The 19,877-nt window shown below is 39.9% G+C and overlaps 1 protein-coding gene across 1 annotated transcript; it reads left to right on the top strand.

The window, feature by feature from the left end:
* Positions 1-248: 248 nt before the first annotated feature.
* On the top strand, positions 249-19,062 carry LOC129813265 (tetratricopeptide repeat protein 9A-like). Its single transcript, XM_055865576.1, has 3 exons — positions 249-1,326; positions 14,135-14,317; positions 14,736-19,062. The coding sequence occupies exons 1-3, from the start codon at positions 849-851 to the stop codon at positions 14,816-14,818; spliced, it is 744 nt and encodes a 247-aa protein (XP_055721551.1). The 5' UTR covers positions 249-848; the 3' UTR covers positions 14,819-19,062.
* The last annotated feature ends 815 nt before the right edge of the window (positions 19,063-19,877 follow it).

The following is a 19,877-nucleotide window of genomic DNA, read 5'->3' as shown; positions in this document are numbered from 1 at the left end:
TATGCGGGGATATTTACTTGCCACTGCAATGTCCATGGGTGTGGTGCTGAATCTGAATAGTAGCCTAGACTAAATAATAATACAAAACGAAACCTGTATGACCAAGTCCTGGATAGAAATCTGCCTATATCACAGTAGCTTGACCATCCGCCTGCAGTGATAGTAACACTGGGTTAACAACTGCCTTCTAAGTCGGGGGGGGGGGGGGGGGGGGGGGGGGCGAGTTTGGGAAACCCTGCCCTAAGTGACTGTTCGGGATGACATCATGGTACTCATGGGACCACGGAGCGCGCACCACAAATCTACACTGCCTCTGCGCACATATGAGCGCAATATATCAGACTTTTATTTTATTTTATAGGGAACAGGTTGCTGAACACACAAACGCGAGGCATAGCTTGTTTTCGTCATTTATTATCTGGTTGCTGCATTTCTTCTTTTGAGGTAGAGGCTACAGACTACAGAAGAAGCGAGATGCGCCACGCATCAGGCTTTTGTCGAAAGAAATCCATGGCAGAGATTCTAGAATCATGATTATATGAGGAAAAGAAGAGTCGGATGCACGCACGACCGATTCCACCGTCACCAGAAGACTGGAAAATAAAAGATACAGGCTTGTAACGTGCGTGCGAGCTGTCACAGGCGGGCACCAGTGTTGCCTAGCGCCAGACTACTTTGCGCCACAAGTAGAAAACAGGGGATGCACGAAAACTGTGAAGACAACCGGTGCACGATGCAGGACTGAATCTATATATTTCCCCTAGAATAACCAGACAGGCGTTGTGTCGACTTGGCTATCATTTGAGTGTAAAGCGCGTCGAATAAGTAGTCTAATTATTATCGAGAAGATGAGTGTAAACCAGACTGGGTATGATGGCATCTCTAGAGTGGATGGTGTCACGGTAACGGGCGGCCTCAACATCAGTGGTACCCCGAAGCTGCAACAGTGTGCTCAGCCTCCCGGTAACCGACCCAGGGATGCCCGATACCAGCAGCACGGCGGTCGGCAGCACCAGCACGCCAGCTCCGCTGTCAAACCGCCTAATTCTGAACGGTCCGAACCCGCGGACGTTGTGAAGCGCGCCATTGACTTCAAGACGCAAGGCACACAGTGTTACAAGGATAAAAAGTACCGGGAGGCGATTGGCAAGTACCACCGTGCTTTATTAGAGATGAAGGGATTGTGCCGGGTGCTGGGAGACCCTGAAGCCAGCTCTAAGTCTCCTTCCTCGGTGCTGCCTACTATGACCAAATCAGACAGCCTGACGGACGAGCAGAAAGGTGCCATGGAGAACGCCGAGTTGGAGTGTTACAACAGTCTGGCAGGTATGTGATCATCGTTACGTAATTGTTCTATTGTCTTAGATAAGGACATCGGGGTTCGATGTCGCCCCACATATTACAGACTGTAGATCTAATGGTTTATTACTGCTCTATATCATCATCATCATCATCATCATCATCATCATCATCATCATCGTCATCTTCATCATTATGATAACCACCATCATTATGTCCATTGTCCACACCGCCATGATTCATTGTTGCCCTATTCTAACGTTTAAACGTGGCTGAGAAAATAATCTCTGAATATGCAGCTGATATTCACCAGTCACCTGCCAGCATTTCCAAATGCCTCTACTTAGAATTGTACTAAACCTGCTGTCAAGTTTTAGGCATGAAGATTGACACATTGACATTTATTTTTATACTGTCTGTAGCCATTCACATCTAATTCCTGTTTCGCCAAATTCAAATGAATTGTTTTAATAATTCTGCAGTGATGGGTGGGTGAAATCACCGGGGAAGACAAGCCCGGGGGAAAAAAGACATATTACAACCTGTGTGTTGTGATAATTGCGTTGTTTGCTCTATAACCTGTTAGTTCATATGCCTTGCCATTGTGATTAACAAAGTATTCAGACCATTTGACTTTTTCCACATTTTGTTACCTTACAGCCTTATTCTAAAATTGATTACATTGTTTTTTCCCGTCATCAATCTACACACAATACCCCATAATGACAAAGCGAAAACAGGTTTTTAGATTTTTTTTTGCAAATTTATAAAATAAAATAAAAAACGGAGCACTCTGGAGCAGGTTTTCATCAAGGATCTCTCTGTACTTTGCTCCGTTCATCTTTCCCTCGATCCTGACTAGTCTCCCAGTCCCTGCTGCTGAAAAACATCCCTGCAGCATGATGATCCCACCACCATGCTACACCGTAGGGATGGTGCCAGGTTTCCTCCGGACGTGACGCTTGGCATTCAGGCCAAAGAGTAAAATCTTGGTTTCATCAGACCAGAGAATCTTGTTTCTCATGGTCAGATTTTGGCAAAACTCCAAGCGGGCTGACATGTGCCTTTAACTGACGAGTGGCTTCCGTCTGGCCACTCTACCATAAAGGCCTATTGGTGGAGTGCTGCAGAGATGGTTGTCCTTCTGGAAGGTTCACCCAACTCCACAGAGGAACTCTGGAGCTCTGTCAGAGTGACAATCTGATTATTTTTCACCTCCCTGACCAAGGCCTTTCTCCCCCGATTGCTCAGTATGGCCGGGCGGCCAAGTCTACGCAGAGTCTTGGTGGTTCTAAACTTCTTCCATTTAAGAATGATGGAGGCCACTGTGTTCTTGGGGCCCTTCAATGCTGCAGAAATGTTTTGGTACCCTTTCCCAGATCTGTGCCTCAACACAATCCTGTCTTGGAGCTCTATGGACAATTCCTTCGAATTCCTTCCTTCGGCCGCATGGCTTGGTTTTTGCTCTGACATGCACTGTCAACTGTGGGACCTTATATAGACAGGTGTGTGCCTTTCCAAATCATGTCCAATCAATTGAATTTACCACAGGTGGACTCCAATCAAGTTGTAGAAACATCTCAAGGATGATCAATGGAAATAGGATGCACCTGAGCTCAATTTCGAGTATCATAGCAAAGGGTCTGAATACTTATGTAAATAAGTTTTTTTTTTAATACATTTGCAAAACTGTCTAAAAACCTGTTTTCACTTTGTCATTATGGGGTATTGTGATGTCATTATGGGGTATTGTGATGTCATTATGGGGTATTGTGCTTAGATTGCTGAGGATTTTTATTTATTTAATACATTTTAGAATAAGGCTGTAACGTAACAAAATGTGGAAAAAGTCAAGGGGCCTGAGTGCTTTCCGAAGACACTGTATAGGCTTAAGGCCGAGACAATAAGAAGACACAGTGGCAGAATAAATTCAACCACACTTTATTTTCATCACCAAACCGTAGAGCAACATCTGTCTGGTGAAGTCCACCAAACATACTGCATGTAACAAACAGTTACATGACCTACAGGATGGTCTAGGAAGGTAATGCTTTCGGAACCACGGAAACAACTATTGATTTAGAACCATGGAGAGTTACAGGAAGTCACAAAGAAAACAGGAGCTTCCTTCGCTATTCCAGCACCATTTCAACATTTCAACATTTCAAAATTTCAACATTTCAAAACAACACCATTTCAAGACGTAGGACGTAGACGGCGGACGTAAAGGTAAAGTAAAGGTAATGGCGGACTGAACGAAGTTATGTAGAGCACCTCAAGATAAAACATAATATTCGAAATATCTGCTAAATAGACTAAAATATTAGCACTACATAATCTGGTGAGTGATAAACCTTCAATCTGGATAATAACACAAAACAAATCCTAAAACTAGAGACATTTATCGACAAATATTACGAACACAGACAACAACCAAACATGACGGAGAATAAGACAGGGGAACCGTTTACAAAACGCAAGCGAGATTCTTCGACAGATACTGACGATTTAATATTCTCACCACCGGGAATGGTAAAGGTCGAAACTGATCTGTTAAAATCAATAAATGACAAACTGGGTTTACTTGAATTACTTAGTAAGGATATAAAAGAGTTAAAGGCAAGCCTAGAGATGAGTGATGAAAAAGCTGCGACATTGGAGAAGGAAACACACGCGCTAAAAGGGACAGTCAATAAGATTCAAACCGAAATGAATGGAATTAAAAAAGAGAACATCGTTCTGAAGGAAGCCTTACTGGAGATTCAAACTAGATCCATGAGAGAGAATTTGGTACTTACAGGTATCCAAGAAAAAGAAGGAGAAGTTCCTGAATCTATAGTTAGAGAGTTCCTCCGTACAGCGCTTCAGATTCCATGCGAAGTTGTCGACAAAATCCAACTTGAACGTGTTCACCGCTTCGGACAGAGAGGGCAGAGGTACGAACGCCCAATCGTTGCAAAATTTGCTTCATTTAAAGATAAAATAATGGTTAAAAGCCTAGGTAAAAGACTTGCTGGGACCAAAATTGGCATGAATGATCAGTTTCCGAAAGAAATTGCAGAACGGCGCAAAGTTCTGTATCCAATTTTCAAAGAAAACAGATTAAAAGCGAAACGAGTAGCTCTCGTAGTTGATAAACTATATATTGATAACCAGTTGTTCAGAGACACAAAGACTACTCCATGGTTATTTTAAAATTTACAAAATTCTCATAGACGAGGAAAATAAACACAATTCAAGCCCGGTTACTGATTGTAACAATACAACAAAAAATATAGCTTTTTTATAAATCTTCACATATAACTAATTGAACACACAAGCACTAATTCAACATAGTGAAGATAAAAACTAAGTAAACAGAAGGCACAGTATGTGTGGATGGTATGGTTTGTGTTTATTTTATTTTTTATCTTATTTGTTATGTTTGGAAAGTTGAGTGAGTGAGTAATGAAATGGTTGCATATCCCAGAGCCAATGTATTGCTGTGAGCCGGGTATGAGGGCTTTCAATGTTGTTCAGATGATGGATATACTTTTATAATGAATTATACGTCTTATTTATTTATTGTCCTATCATGGAAAACTACATTTTTTTTATCTTAATAAATTATATCTAATTATTATCCTATTTTAATGGTACTGTCTATGGCCCTATACCCTAGACACCCACCTGAATGACCCAGATATTAAGGAGAAGTCCCTAACTGTTTTATGTGCTCGCTGTAAGCGGTCTATATGCAGCTAAAATGAGGTCAGAGACCAAGAGCAGCACTGCCCCCTCAAGATTCTGAGCCTGCTTGGCAGGGTTGGTCCTGCAAAGCCAAAGCCCCCTAAAGGGAGAGGAAAATATACAAGGAATTTCTCAAAGCTGCTAATGAGAACCTTGACGACCTTGTACCTAGCCGGTGGGGATTCCGGTGGGGTACCCCCACCCAGGCAGTGGCAGTGCTGGCAACACTAGCTGCAGTAACCCATGGGGAGGGGGTCACACTCGGACATTCAGAGAGGGGGTATATTATTGTGGCCCTGGTGGCACAGAATCAAGGTCGGACTGCATGGAGATGCGTGGGGACATGGTCATGACTGGTGGCCGTATTGTGGGTGTTTTTTTCAGGAATAGGGTGTACATTTGACGGCCATTATCTAGGATATGACAATGGTAAATAAATTTCAATTTTTGCTTATTTTTTTGCGCGGTCTTGCAGGCCTTCTCATGCAGCTGCAACTGCAATGGCATTTGGAAATCATGACCCATCTTGAGTTGGGCTCTGGGATGGTGCAACTGTTGAGAAAGTGAGCTTATGGTTGTGTGGGGGTAAGGGCTGAGTGTGTATGTGTGTATCCCACAACTGTTGCGAAAGAAGAAGTAAAAGATGTAAGGTACAATAGAGGATGATCCACAGCTATATATAATACAAATCGAGGTGACGGCAATGGAAATGCATATGGCAATTGATTTACTTCAATTCGGTAAATGGAACTGTATGCTCTTTTCAAAGAATGGATCCCAGTCGGTTCAGGGCTATGGGATACAGGGGGTCGAGGGTGGTCTGCCGGGCATTGGGATGACAAGCCATCTCGAGATGAGGCCTTTTAGCGGGTGGAATAGTAGGGACCAATTGGAGGTTTACTTAGTAGAAATGCAAATATCATGGTACAACTATATAGACACTCAATCATTATGTTACGTTTTAATAGTACGTTTACAAAAATATATTCTGATTAAAAGAATGAAAGGTGTGTCTCATGGTAAGTGGTGAAATAAGTATAGCCAGTTACAATTGTAATGGCTTAGCAGATAATAAGAAAAGACGATCAGTATTTACCTGGCTAAAAGAGAAGGATTATAATATTTATTGTTTACAGGAAACCCATTCAACAGTTTTAGATGAAGTTTTGTGGAAAAAGAACTGGGTGGGCAAAATATATTTCTCCCATGGGCAAAGAAATTCAAAAGGGGTGATGATCTTAATTAACAATAATTTTGATCCAAATGTGCAAATTGTCCAAACAGATCCTCAAGGTAGATGGATTATTTTAAATATGTTATTGGACAATAAACAAATATGGCTTGTTAACCTATACGGTCCGAATAATGATGATCCAAGCTTCTTTGAAAATATATATAAGAACTTATCAACTCTACAAGCAACACTAGACTCTATTATTATAATGGGAGATTTTAATACGGTCTTAAATAGCTCTATAGACCGGAAAGGAAATCACACTACAAATTATCACCCTCAGGCACTTAAGGAAATCATGAATGTCATGGATATATTGGAATTAGTGGATATATGGAGACTTAAATACCCTGATTTAGTGAGATATACATGGCGGAGGCTGAATCAAGCTAGTCGTCTTGACTACTTTCTTATTCCATTCTCTCTGGCACCAAAAGTTAAAAAAGTGTTGATAGGGGATAGAATGCGGTCGGATCATCACATAATTGGCATATATATTTCTCTTACAGAATTTCCACGTGGGCGAGGATACTGGAAATTTAATCAAAGTCTACTAGATGATAAATTGTTTAGAACTAGGACAGAAGATTTTATAACTGACTTTTTCAGACATAACATAGGTACAGCAGATCCCCTTATTGTATGGGACACTTTTAAGTGTGCCTTTAGAGGCCATGCAATTCAGTACTCATCTATAAAACAAAAGCAATTTAGATCAAAAGAGTCCATATTAACAAAGGAAATTGAAGGACTAACAGTACAGTTAGATAGCAATAAAAACGGTACCATAGAGGCACAGAATAATTTAGAGGAAAAACAAAAAGAAATGGAGGAACTTATTCAAGAAAGATCCAGTGTAATATATTATAAAAATAAAGCGAACTGGATGGAATATGGGGAAAAATGCACCAAATTCTTTTTCAATCTTCAATATAGAAATGCTACCAAAAAAAATGTATTAAAACTTGTGACAAATGATGGAGTCACGCATGATTCACCAAATGATATTTTGAAAGAGGAAGTAAAGTACTTTAAGAATATGTTTTCGTTTCAGGCTCCTCCATCTCCACTAACTGAAACTAATTGTATGGATTTTTTTCCTATTAATAATGTAAAATTAACATCTGAACAGAAAGACTCATGTGAAGGCCAAATTACAGAGGAGGAACTGCTTGTTGCAATTGGGGCCTTTAAAGATGGGAAAACTCCAGGGCTGGATGGCATACCAGTGGAAGTATACAAAACGTTTTTTGATATACTCAAAGGACCATTATTAACTTGTTTTAACCACTCCTATATAAATGGTAGATTATCAGACACACAACAAGAAGGTCTGATATCGTTATTACTGAAACAGGACCCAAGTGGTATATATAAAGATCCAGTCCAATTAAAAAATTGGAGACCTCTTACACTTCAGTGTTGTGATGCAAAAATCCTAGCAAAATGCTTGGCGCATAGAATAAAAAAAGTTTTGTCAGATATTATTCATCCTAATCAGACAGGTTTTTTACATGGACGATACATTGGAGATAATATAAGGCAAGTACTGGAAACAATAGAACACTATGAGATATCGGGGACACCAGGCCTGGTTTTCATAGCTGATTTTGAAAAGGCTTTTGATAAAGTACGACTGGAGTTTATATATAAATGCCTAGAATATTTCAATTTTGGGGAATCTCTTATAAAATGGGTTAAAATTATGTATAGTAACCCTAGGTGTAAAATAGTAAATAATGGCTACATCTCAGAAAGTTTTAAACTATCTAGAGGAGTAAAACAAGGTTGTCCACTATCGGCATATCTATTTATTATTGCCATCGAAATGTTAGCTGTTAAAATTAGATCAAACATTAATATTAAAGGATTAGAAATCCATGGCTTAAAAACTAAGGTGTCATTGTACGCTGATGATTCATGTTTTCTTTTAAAACCACAACTAGAGTCTCTCCAGGGCCTCATAGAGGATCTAGATACCTTTGCTATCCTCTCTGGATTAAAACCAAATTATGATAAATGTACCATATTACGTATTGGATCACTAAAAAATACACATTTTATATTGCCATGTAGTTTACCAATTAAATGGTCTGACGGAGATGTGGACATACTCGGTATAAAAATCCCAAAAGAAAGAAATGATCTCACTCCAATAAATTTTTATAGAAAGTTAGCAAAAATAGATAAGATCTTGCTACCATGGAAAGGAAAATACCTGTCTATTTGTGGAAAAATCACCCTAATTAACTCTTTAGTCATATCACAGTTTACCTATTTGCTTATGGTTTTGCCTACACCTAGTGACCTGTTTTTTAAATTATATGAACAAAAAATATTCAATTTTATTTGGAACGGCAAGCCAGATAAAATTAAAAGGGCCTATTTATATAACGAATATGAATTCGGAGGGCAGAAATTATTAAATATTAAAGCATTAGACCTCTCACTAAAGGCATCGGTCATACAAAAGTTATACTTAAATCCAAACTGGTTCTCTAGTAAACTGGTACGAATGTCTCATCCTATGTTCAAGAAGGGCCTTTTTCCCTTTATTCAGATTACACCTGCTCATTTTCGGTTGTTTGAAAAGGAAATGATCTCCAAAATATCCTTATTCTTTAAACAAGCCTTAGAAAGTTGGTTGCAATTTCAGTTTAATCCACCTGAAAGGACGGAACAAATAGTACAACAAATATTGTGGTTAAATTCAAATATAATAATTGATAAAAAAACTGTATTTATCGAAGAAATGTTTAAAAAAGGTATAATTTTTGTGAATGATATCATAAATAGGACTGGTGGAGTTATGTCACACATGCAGCTAACACAGACATATGGAAAAGTCTGCTCTACCCAAAATTACAACCAATTAATTGCAGCATTACCACAAAAATGGAAGAGGCAAGTAGAAGGGGAAAAAAGTAAGGAACTTGTATGTCGGCCCTGTATTAAAGAACAAAAATGGTTAAAGAAAAGTGTGATAAATAAAAACATATACCAATTTCATTTAAGGACCAAAAAACTAACAGCTGTGCCATACAAATTGCAAAATAGTTGGGAAGAGATTTCCGATGTACCCATTCCATGGCACATGGTTTATGAATTGATACGCAAAACAACGCCGGATTCAAAACTTCGAATTTTTCAATATAAATTACTGTACAAAATTCTTGCAACTAATAGAATGTTATATATATGGGGTATACAATCTTCCCAGCTCTGCAGATTCTGTTGTGAGGAGGCAGAGTCATTAGATCATTTATTTTGGTATTGTCCATATGTAGCTCGTTTTTGGTCACAGGTCCAGGAATGGCTGAAGAATTGCAACATTTGCCTAAAACTAACGCTACAGATAGCAATACTGGGGGATTTGAAAAGCCATAGTCAATCAATCAATAATATAATAATTATTTTGGCAAAGATGTTTATTTTTAATTTACAATCTGTAGAAGCTATGAGAATAGGAAGGTTCAGGTCTTTTGTGAAGCATCACAGCACAGTTGAGAAATGTATGGCAAATAGAAATCCGAAATGGATGATGTTGGAAGATAGATGGGAAGGGTTGAGTGGAACTGAAGGGTGTGACTAATAACAAGATAATGTAGGGCATACGGGATCTGTGAAATGTGTATAGGTGCGGAGCTTTTGTGAAATAGCACAGTTACAAGTGGAAATAAAATTGGATGGACAACAGAAATAGAGGAAGGACTAAGAACAAATAAGAGAGAACTATTGTAAAGTGGACTGTGTCTGTAAGATAGGTATAAGATGTAGAAATTGAAGGTAAAAGCAGAAGTGTTTATAAGTTTACTCCAATTGGGGGATTGGTGGTAGGGTCGCGGGGAATAGTAATAAAGGCATATTCTTTAAAAAAGTATGTATGTCTATATAGGTATGTGTATGTATATATGTGTATATGTATGCATACGTATATGGATATATATATTTACCCCAAAAAATATGGGGGAATGGAAATGATGCAGACAATTACATTGGAAGCAACATTCTTTCCGCAATATTAAGCTGATCCACCCCTAAAAAAAAAATAAAAAATAAAAAAAAAAAAAAATAAATAAAAGAATGATGGCAGGTATGTGATCATCGTTACGTAATTGTTCTATTGTCTTAGATAAGGACATCGGGGTTCGATGTCGCCCCACATATTACAGACTGTAGATCTAATGGTTTATTACTGCTCTACATCATCATCATCATCATCCTCATCATCATCATCATCGTCATCTTCATCATTATGATAACCACCATCATTATGTCCATTGTCCACACCGCCATGATTCATTGTAGCCCTATTCTAACGTTTAAACGTGGCTGAGAAAATAATCTCTGAATATGCAGCTGATATTCACCAGTCACCTGCCAGCATTTCCAAATGCCTCTACTTAGAATTGTACTAAACCTGCTGTCAAGTTTTAGGCATGAAGATTGACACATTGACATTTATTTTTATACTGTCTGTAGCCATTCACATCTAATTCCTGTTTCGCCAAATTCAAATGAATTGTTTTAATAATTCTGCAGTGATGGGTGGGTGAAATCACCGGGGAAGACAAGCCCGGGGGAAAAAGACATATTACAACCTGTGTGTTGTGATAATTGCGTTGTTTGCTCTATAACCTGTTAGTTCATATGCCTTGCCATTGTGATTAACAAAGTATTCAGACCATTTGACTTTTTCCACATTTTGTTACCTTACAGCCTTATTCTAAAATTGATTACATTGTTTTTTCCCGTCATCAATCTACACACAATACCCCATAATGACAAAGCGAAAACAGGTTTTTAGATTTTTTTTTGCAAATTTATAAAATAAAATAAAAAACGGAGCACTCTGGAGCAGGTTTTCATCAAGGATCTCTCTGTACTTTGCTCCGTTCATCTTTCCCTCGATCCTGACTAGTCTCCCAGTCCCTGCTGCTGAAAAACATCCCTGCAGCATGATGATCCCACCACCATGCTACACCGTAGGGATGGTGCCAGGTTTCCTCCGGACGTGACGCTTGGCATTCAGGCCAAAGAGTAAAATCTTGGTTTCATCAGACCAGAGAATCTTGTTTCTCATGGTCAGATTTTGGCAAAACTCCAAGCGGGCTGACATGTGCCTTTAACTGACGAGTGGCTTCCGTCTGGCCACTCTACCATAAAGGCCTATTGGTGGAGTGCTGCAGAGATGGTTGTCCTTCTGGAAGGTTCACCCAACTCCACAGAGGAACTCTGGAGCTCTGTCAGAGTGACAATCTGATTATTTTTCACCTCCCTGACCAAGGCCCTTCTCCCCCGATTGCTCAGTATGGCCGGGCGGCCAAGTCTACGCAGAGTCTTGGTGGTTCTAAACTTCTTCCATTTAAGAATGATGGAGGCCACTGTGTTCTTGGGGCCCTTCAATGCTGCAGAAATGTTTTGGTACCCTTTCCCAGATCTGTGCCTCAACACAATCCTGTCTTGGAGCTCTATGGACAATTCCTTCGAATTCCTTCCTTCGGCCGCATGGCTTGGTTTTTGCTCTGACATGCACTGTCAACTGTGGGACCTTATATAGACAGGTGTGTGCCTTTCCAAATCATGTCCAATCAATTGAATTTACCACAGGTGGACTCCAATCAAGTTGTAGAAACATCTCAAGGATGATCAATGGAAATAGGATGCACCTGAGCTCAATTTCGAGTATCATAGCAAAGGGTCTGAATACTTATGTAAATAAGTTTTTTTTTTAATACATTTGCAAAACTGTCTAAAAACCTGTTTTCACTTTGTCATTATGGGGTATTGTGATGTCATTATGGGGTATTGTGATGTCATTATGGGGTATTGTGATGTCATTATGGGGTATTGTGCTTAGATTGCTGAGGATTTTTATTTATTTAATACATTTTAGAATAAGGCTGTAACGTAACAAAATGTGGAAAAAGTCAAGGGGCCTGAGTGCTTTCCGAAGACACTGTATAGGCCTAAGGCCGAGACAATAAGAAGACACAGTGGCAGAATAAATTCAACCACACTTTATTTTCATCACCAAACCGTAGAGCAACATCTGTCTGGTGAAGTCCACCAAACATACTGCATGTAACAAACAGTTACATGACCTACAGGATGGTCTAGGAAGGTAATGCTTTCGGAACCACGGAAACAACTATTGATTTAGAACCATGGAGAGTTACAGGAAGTCACAAAGAAAACAGGAGCTTCCTTCGCTATTCCAGCACCATTTCAACATCATCAAATCACCACTGCTTAGTCTAATACTGTGACAACTAAAAGATACCAAAAAAAAAACGATTTAGTCCAATCAACATAAGCTAAATATGTGGCTGTCCATGTTACTCATTTGTGTGTGTTTGTGTGTGTGTGTGTGTGTGTGTGTGTGTGTGTGTGTGTGTGTGTGTGTGTGTGTGTGTGTGTGTGTGTGTGTGTGTGTGTGTGTGTTGTGTGTGTGTGTGTGTGCAAGTAGAAAACACACATTTGTAGAGAAAAGCCAATGCTATCCTCTTCTTTCATGTTGCCTAAATGGTCTATCACCAGTACACACTTTTAATTGTTGTTGTCCTAGACTACCTGACTAAAATGCTTGCACTCTAGCCTAATTACTTATTTATTTATTTCATCTTTATTTAACCAGGTAGGCTAGTTGAGAACAAGTTCTCATTTGCAACTGCGACCTGGCCAAGATAAAGAAAAGCAGTTTGACACATACAACAACACAGAGTTACACATGGAATAAACAAACATACAATCAATAATACAGTATAAAAATCTAAAAACAGCATGTGCAAATGAGGTAGGATAAGAGAGGTAAGGCAATAAATAGGCCATGGTGGCAAAGTAATTACAATATAGCAATTAAACACTGAAATGGTAGGATGTGCAGAGGATGAATGTGCAAGTTGAGATACTGGGGTGCAAAGGAGCAAGATAAATAAATAAATAAATACAGTATGGGGATGAGGTAGATAGATGGGCTATTTACAGATGAGCTATGTACAGGTGCAGTGATCTGTGAGCTGCTCTGACAGCTGGTGCTTAAAGCTACTGAGGGAGGTAAGAGTCTCCAGCTTCAGAGATTTTTGCAGTTCATTCCAGTCATTGGCAGCAGAGAACTGGAAGGAGAGGCGGCCAAAGGAAGAATTGGCTTTGTGGGTGACCAGTGAGTAATTTCCTTTCATGGGAAACAATGCGCCAGGCTAGCTAGTTAACATGTTGTATTTCCATCCTCTCAGGCCAGGGACACAATGTATTAATTTATGGTTGGATAAGAATCATCGTTATAATCATTGGCCAGTACAAAGAATTAAGTAAAACCACAAGTCCAAATCCCTATCTCCATCCATGGCTGATTTAGGAAAGGGATAGTTTTAGCTAGCTAGCTATCCACCGGAGAGCAATTAAAATGTTTTCTGTAAATTGTGTTTGGCTTTTGATGTGATGTCATTGGTGTGAAGCCAAATCCAAACTGGCTTCCCTTGATACATTTTTTTGGTGTGTCGGGACCATTCACAGCTGAGCTCACACAGTTTAGCTCAACGCTGATTGGTTATTATTTTATATATGTTTTTTTATCGAGGGAGGCCAAATGCTCCCTGGCTTCCCTCGCATTCAATGCTATGGGCGACAACAGTGTCATACTCTTTTTGACCAGACAGCATCAGGTAGATGAGCTACACACACTGATAAAGCAGGGACCCTGTTTCGTTCAGATGCTTTCTCCAGTGATATACATTTAGCCTCTTGCGAATTGATGGACATTTATGAAACATAGACAGATAAAATACTTAATTTTGTATGTTAAAAAAAAAGCAGCCTGGCTTCCCTTGGCATCCATGAATACACGCCACTGTTGCCTCTCTCTCCTCCCAGCGTGCCTGTTGCAGATGGAGCTGGTCAACTATGAGCGTGTGAAGGAGTATTGTCTGAAGGTGCTGCGTAAGGAAGGGGACCACTTCAAGGCTCTGTACCGCTCTGGGGTGGCCTACTATCACCTAGGAGACTTCCACAAGGCCCTTCACTACCTCAAGGAGTCCCACAAACAGCAGCCAGCAGGTGAGGGTTAGGCTACCTAGTCTGCTAACCCTATGCACATTTCACATATTATTCAATTTGATACACCATTTTGAAAAAAATTGATTTGTTTCTTTGGAATCGAGAAAAAAAAAAGCGTATTTATTTTCCAAAGGTACAGTTGAGACGGGTACATTCTATTGAGGCGACCAATAATTAAAATGGAATTGAGAATGGCATTCATTTGACAGTGACTTCAAGTTTAACTGGATGTCAGCAAAGCAATGGGATGGAAGACTGCCATTTTGGCTAACCCCCATCCAGATTGATAGATTTAAAACCTATAACTCAACTGGCAACAGTTCACCCGAACAACCCAGAGGTCTTAATCAACATTTATAAATCTGTCGATGTTTATTTTCCCAAAACATCCTTTTTTCCCCCTGTCTTTATATTCCAGACACCAACGTTCTCCGTTACATCCAGCTGACTGAGATGAAGATCCGACGTTCCGCCCAGAAGGAGAAGAAAGAGACCACATAAACAACCAACTCACTGTCTTAATTTATTTACTAAGGCTTTGCCCCGAAATGGCACCCTATTCCCTATGCAGTGCACTAGGGACCTATGGGCCCTGGTCAAAAGGAGTGCACTGCATAGGGAATAGGGTGCCATTTAAGATGCCGCCCACCTCACTTTTCACTCAACGTCAATTTGTACCTTTCTTCATGCTCTACTCAGACCACGATACAGTGTGTTATACAGGATTTCTATATAGATATGCTTCAGCCTTGCACAGCCACTTTATCCTTCCTCCTCTTCTTCTTCTCGCCAATTATGTGATTCATACCAATGTGTACTTTAGTACTTATGAGTATATGTCAACTATTTTATACAGATATGCAGTACCAGTCAAAAGTTTAGACACACCTACACATTAAAAGGTTTTTCTTTATTTTTTCCTATTTTCTCCATATTTTGTAGAATAAAAGTGAAGACATCAATACTATGATAATAATACATATGGAATCATGTAGTAACCAAAAAAGTGTTAAGTAAATCAAAATATATTTTATATTCTTTAAAGAAGCCACCCTTTGCCTTGATGACTTTGCATACTCTTGGCATTCTCTCAACCAGCTTCACCTGGAATGCTTTTCCAACAGTCTTGAAGGAGTTCCCACATATACTGAGGACTTGTTGGCTGCTTTTCCTTCACTCTGCGGTCCAACTCATCCCAAACCATCTTATTTGGGTTGAGGTCTGATGATTGTGGAGGCCAGGTCATCTAATGCAGCCCTCCATCACTCTCCTTCTTGGTCAAAAAGCCTTTACACAGGCTGAAGGTGTGTTTGAGTCATTGTCCTGTTGAAAAACAAATGATAGTCCCACTAAGCGCAAACCAGATGAGATGGCGTATCGCTGCAGAATGCTGTGGTAGCCATGCTGGTTAAGTGTGCCTTGAATTCTAAATAAATCACAGACAGTGTCACCAGCAAAGCACCCCCACAAAATCACACCTCCTCTTCCATGCTTCACGGTGGGAACCACACATACGGAGATCATTCGTTCACTTACTCTGCATCTCACAAAGACACTGGGAAGAGACCCAAAAATCTCAAAAAAGGACTCATCAGACGAAAGGACAGATTTCCACCGGTCTAATGTCCATTGCTCATGTTTCTTGGCCCAAGCAAGTCTCTTCATCTTATTGGTGTCCTTTAGTAGTGGTTTCTTTGCAGCAATTCGACCATGAAGGCCTGATTCACGCAGTCTCCTCTGAACAGTTGATGGTGAGATGTGTCTTTTACTTGAACTCTGTGAAGCATTTATTTGGGCTGTAATCTGAGGTGCAGTTAACTCTAATGAACTTATCCTCTGCAGCAGAGGTAACCCTGGGTATTCCTTTCCTGTGGCGGTTGTCACGTGGGCTCCCTCTCCCCGGCCTCGAGGTCACCAGGCTGCTCGTTATGGGGCACACCTGTTACCATCGTTACGCGCAACAGCGCATTATGACACTCACCTGGACTCTATCACCTCCTTGGTTACCAGCCCTATTTATGTCACTCCCTTTGGTTCCTTCCCTATATATGTCACTCCCTTTGGCTCCTTCCCTATATATGTCACTCCCTTTGGCTCCTTCCCTATATATGTCACTCCCTTTGGCTCCTTCACTATATATGTCACTCCCTTTGGTTCCTTCCCTATATATGTCCCTCCCATTGGTTCCTTCCCTATATATGTCACTCCCTTTGGTTCCTTCCCTATATATGTCACTCCCTTTGGTTCCTTCCCTATATATGTCACTCCCTTTGGTTCCTTCCCTATATATGTCACTCCCTTTGGTTCCTTCCCTATATATGTCACTCCCTTTGGCTCCTTCCCTATATATGTCACTCCCTTTGGTTCCTTCCCTATATATGTCACTCCCTTTGGCTCCTTCCCTATATATGTCACTCCCTTTGGCTCCTTCCCTATATATGTCACTCCCTTTGGCTCCTTCCCTATATATGTCACTCCCTTTGGCTCCTTCCCTATATATGTCACTCCCTTTGGTTCCTTCCCCAGGCGTCATTGTTTCTGTGTCATGTCTGTGCGTTGTTCGTGTTTCTTGTTTTGTATTATGTTGTGTTAATTTATTAAAACACTCACTCCCTGCTCTTGCTTCCCGACTCTCAGCGCACATCATTACAGCGGTTCTCATCAGAGCCAGTTTCATCGTGGCGCTTGATGGTTTTTGCGAATGCACTTGAAGAAACTTTCAAAGTTCTTGAAAATTTCCAGATTGACTGACCTTCATGTCTTAAAATAATGATGGACTGTCGTTTCTCTGACTTGGTCTTTTACCAAATAGGGCTATCTTCTGTATCCCACCCCTACCTTGCGTTGTGTTTTACGTCCAACTCTACCTTGTCACAACACAACTGATTGGCTCAAATGCATTAAGATGGAAAGAAATTCACACCTGTTAATTAAAATGCATTCCGGGTGACTACCTCATGAAGCTGGTTGAGAAAATGCCAAGAGTGTGCAAAGGTGTCATCAAGGCAAAGGGTGGCTAATTTGAAGAATCTCAAATATAAAATGTATTTAGATGTGTTTAACACTTTTTTGGTTACTACATGATTCCATATGTGTTATTTCATAGTTTTTGTTGTCTTCACTATTATTCTACAATGTAGAAAATAGTAAAAATGAAAGGAAAATCCTTGAATGAGTAGGTGTGTAACAAACTTTTGACAGGTACTGTACATACAACTGAAATGGTGCAGCTGCCAGCCTCTTTTGGCGACCATCTCCAAAGTTTATGTGGCAGACATTACAATGTTGTTGAACATTATATATGGTTGGAAATGCACTACACTGCCAGGTCCAACGTGTAGATTAGGGCAACAACACATCTGATGGAGTCAAAGTAACAGATTTCACAGGATGAAGCATGTGACCTGTGACTGGCTAAGTTAGCGCCTGCCTTCCCTCCCTCCTACTGACAACATGTGTTTGTGTTCACCGTGGAATCACTGTTTGACAAACCTCTCACTTTTTAGCCGAGGATTCAATCCAATCGCGCTTTGTCCGCTTATGAACTTTTTTTTTTTAAGGCAATGTGTCTGCGTTCACGGAGATTCACGATAAACGTGGCATATGTCAGTTTAACTGGAAATTATGTTTAAAACGACGCATTGTTCAAATCGGTGATCGGATTGAATCCCGGCTTTAGACATTGAGCCAAAACAACACTTGTGTTTTGTTTTGATAGATTATTGAGATTTGGCAAGATGTTTTGATAACTATAATAATATAATATATATATAATAGATCTATAAATACTCTATTTAGGTTATAAGGGCACATACACTGAATAAAAATATAAGCGAAACATGTAAAGTGTTGGTATGTTTCATAAGCTGAAATAAAAGATCCCCAAAATTTTACATGCGCACAAAAAACTTATTTCTCAAAATTTGAGTGCACAAATTTGTTTACAGCCCGGTTAGTGAGCATTTTTCCTTTGCCAAGATAATCCATCCACCAAAAGGCCACTCTAAAATGTGCAGTTTTGTCACACAACACAATGCCACAGATGTCTGAAGTTTTGAAAGAGAGCGTGCAATTGGCCTGCTGACTGCAGGAATGTCCACCAGAACTGTTGCCAGAGAATTGAATGTTAATTTCTCTACCATATGCCGCCTCCAACGTCGTTTTAGAGAATTTGGCAGTGGGTCCAACCAGCCTTACAACCACAGATAACATTTATGGCGTTGTGTGGGCCAGCGGTTTGCTGAATGTTGTGAACAGAGTGCCCGATGGTGGTGGTGGGGTTATGGTATGGGGCAGGCATAAGCTACGGACAACGAACACAATTGCATTTTATCGATTTTTTTTTTAAGGTATCTGTGACCAACAAATGCATATGTGTATTCCCAGTCATGTGAAATCCATAGATTAGGACCTAATGAATTTATTTCAATTGACTGATTTCCTTATATGAACTGTAACTCAGTAAAATCTATGGAATTGTTGCATGTTGCCGTTTATAATTTTGTTAAAGGATATTTGCTAATTACAAGCTCATTGTCATGACACTTTATCAGAAAATATATTAAAAAAAGAGTAGCTTACTTTATAAAAGAAAATGCTATAAGTATGTTTAAATTATATAATAGCAAAGCTAATTGTATTTTGTTTGTAAATGTAAACAGGGGCATTCCATACACAAGAGTATCTTTGAGAAAACCCCCAATTTACTGTTAAGTTATGTGTCTAATAAAGGTGTTATAATTATATTTATGATTACAGTAATTGTTTTGTTTTGCACGTACTGCACCATCAAATCTTAAACTATTAAAAGCACATACCAACAACTCAAATTTCAATCTCAGAATAAATACATTTTCCCCCATGGCATGGGCTCTCTCTAAAGGTTTTCAATAAAATAATTCTCAAATCCTTCAATTACAAACATAATTCAATAGAACACATAACAGAAACACTGGCTTTTATGGTGGCCTAGTATCCCTTAGTCGATTAACTGGAGGAGAAAAGAGGAGCTGAGTGAGAGGATGACATCATACCTTCTCCTCTTGGTAGTTGTCATGTTGAGATGGACTATAATGCGCCTGCCTGGTTGTTGTACTGCCTGGTTATTGAACTGCCTGGTTATTGAACTGCCTGGTTGTTGAACGGCCTGGTTGTTGAACTGCCTGGTTGTTGAACGGCCTGATTATTGAACTGCCTGGTTGTTGAACTGCCTGGTTATTGAACTGCCTGGTTGTTGAACTGCCTGATTATTGAACGGCCTGGTTGTTGAACGGCCTGGTTATTAAACGGCCTGGTTATTGAACTGCCTGGTTATTGAACGACCTGGTTATTGAACGGCCTGATTATTGAACGGCCTGGTTGTTGAACGGCCTGGTTATTAAACGGCCTGGTTATTGAACTGCCTGGTTAATGAACGACCTGGTTATTGAACGGCCTGGTTGTTGAACTGCCTGGTTGTTGAACGGCCTGATTATTGAACGGCCTGGTTATTGAACAGCTGGTTATTGAACTGCCTGGTTATTGAACGGCCTGGTTATTGAACTGCCTGGTTATTGAACTG

Source organism: Salvelinus fontinalis, chromosome 16, assembly GCF_029448725.1.
Source record: "Salvelinus fontinalis isolate EN_2023a chromosome 16, ASM2944872v1, whole genome shotgun sequence".
Lineage (NCBI taxonomy): Eukaryota > Metazoa > Chordata > Actinopteri > Salmoniformes > Salmonidae > Salvelinus > Salvelinus fontinalis.
This window is presented reverse-complemented; position numbering and strand designations above follow the sequence as displayed.

What these genes read in the sequence shown, in the direction of transcription:
- LOC129813265 (XM_055865576.1), top strand. Translation starts at nt 849, where the DNA reads ATGAGTGTAAACCAGACTGGGTATGATGGCATCTCTAGAGTGGATGGT. An exon ending in GTGTTACAACAGTCTGGCAG is followed by an intron (nt 1,327 to 14,134) that starts GTATGTGATCAT and finishes CTCTCCTCCCAG; the next exon opens with CGTGCCTGTTGCAGATGGAG. An exon ending in CCACAAACAGCAGCCAGCAG is followed by an intron (nt 14,318 to 14,735) that starts GTGAGGGTTAGG and finishes TTTATATTCCAG; the next exon opens with ACACCAACGTTCTCCGTTAC.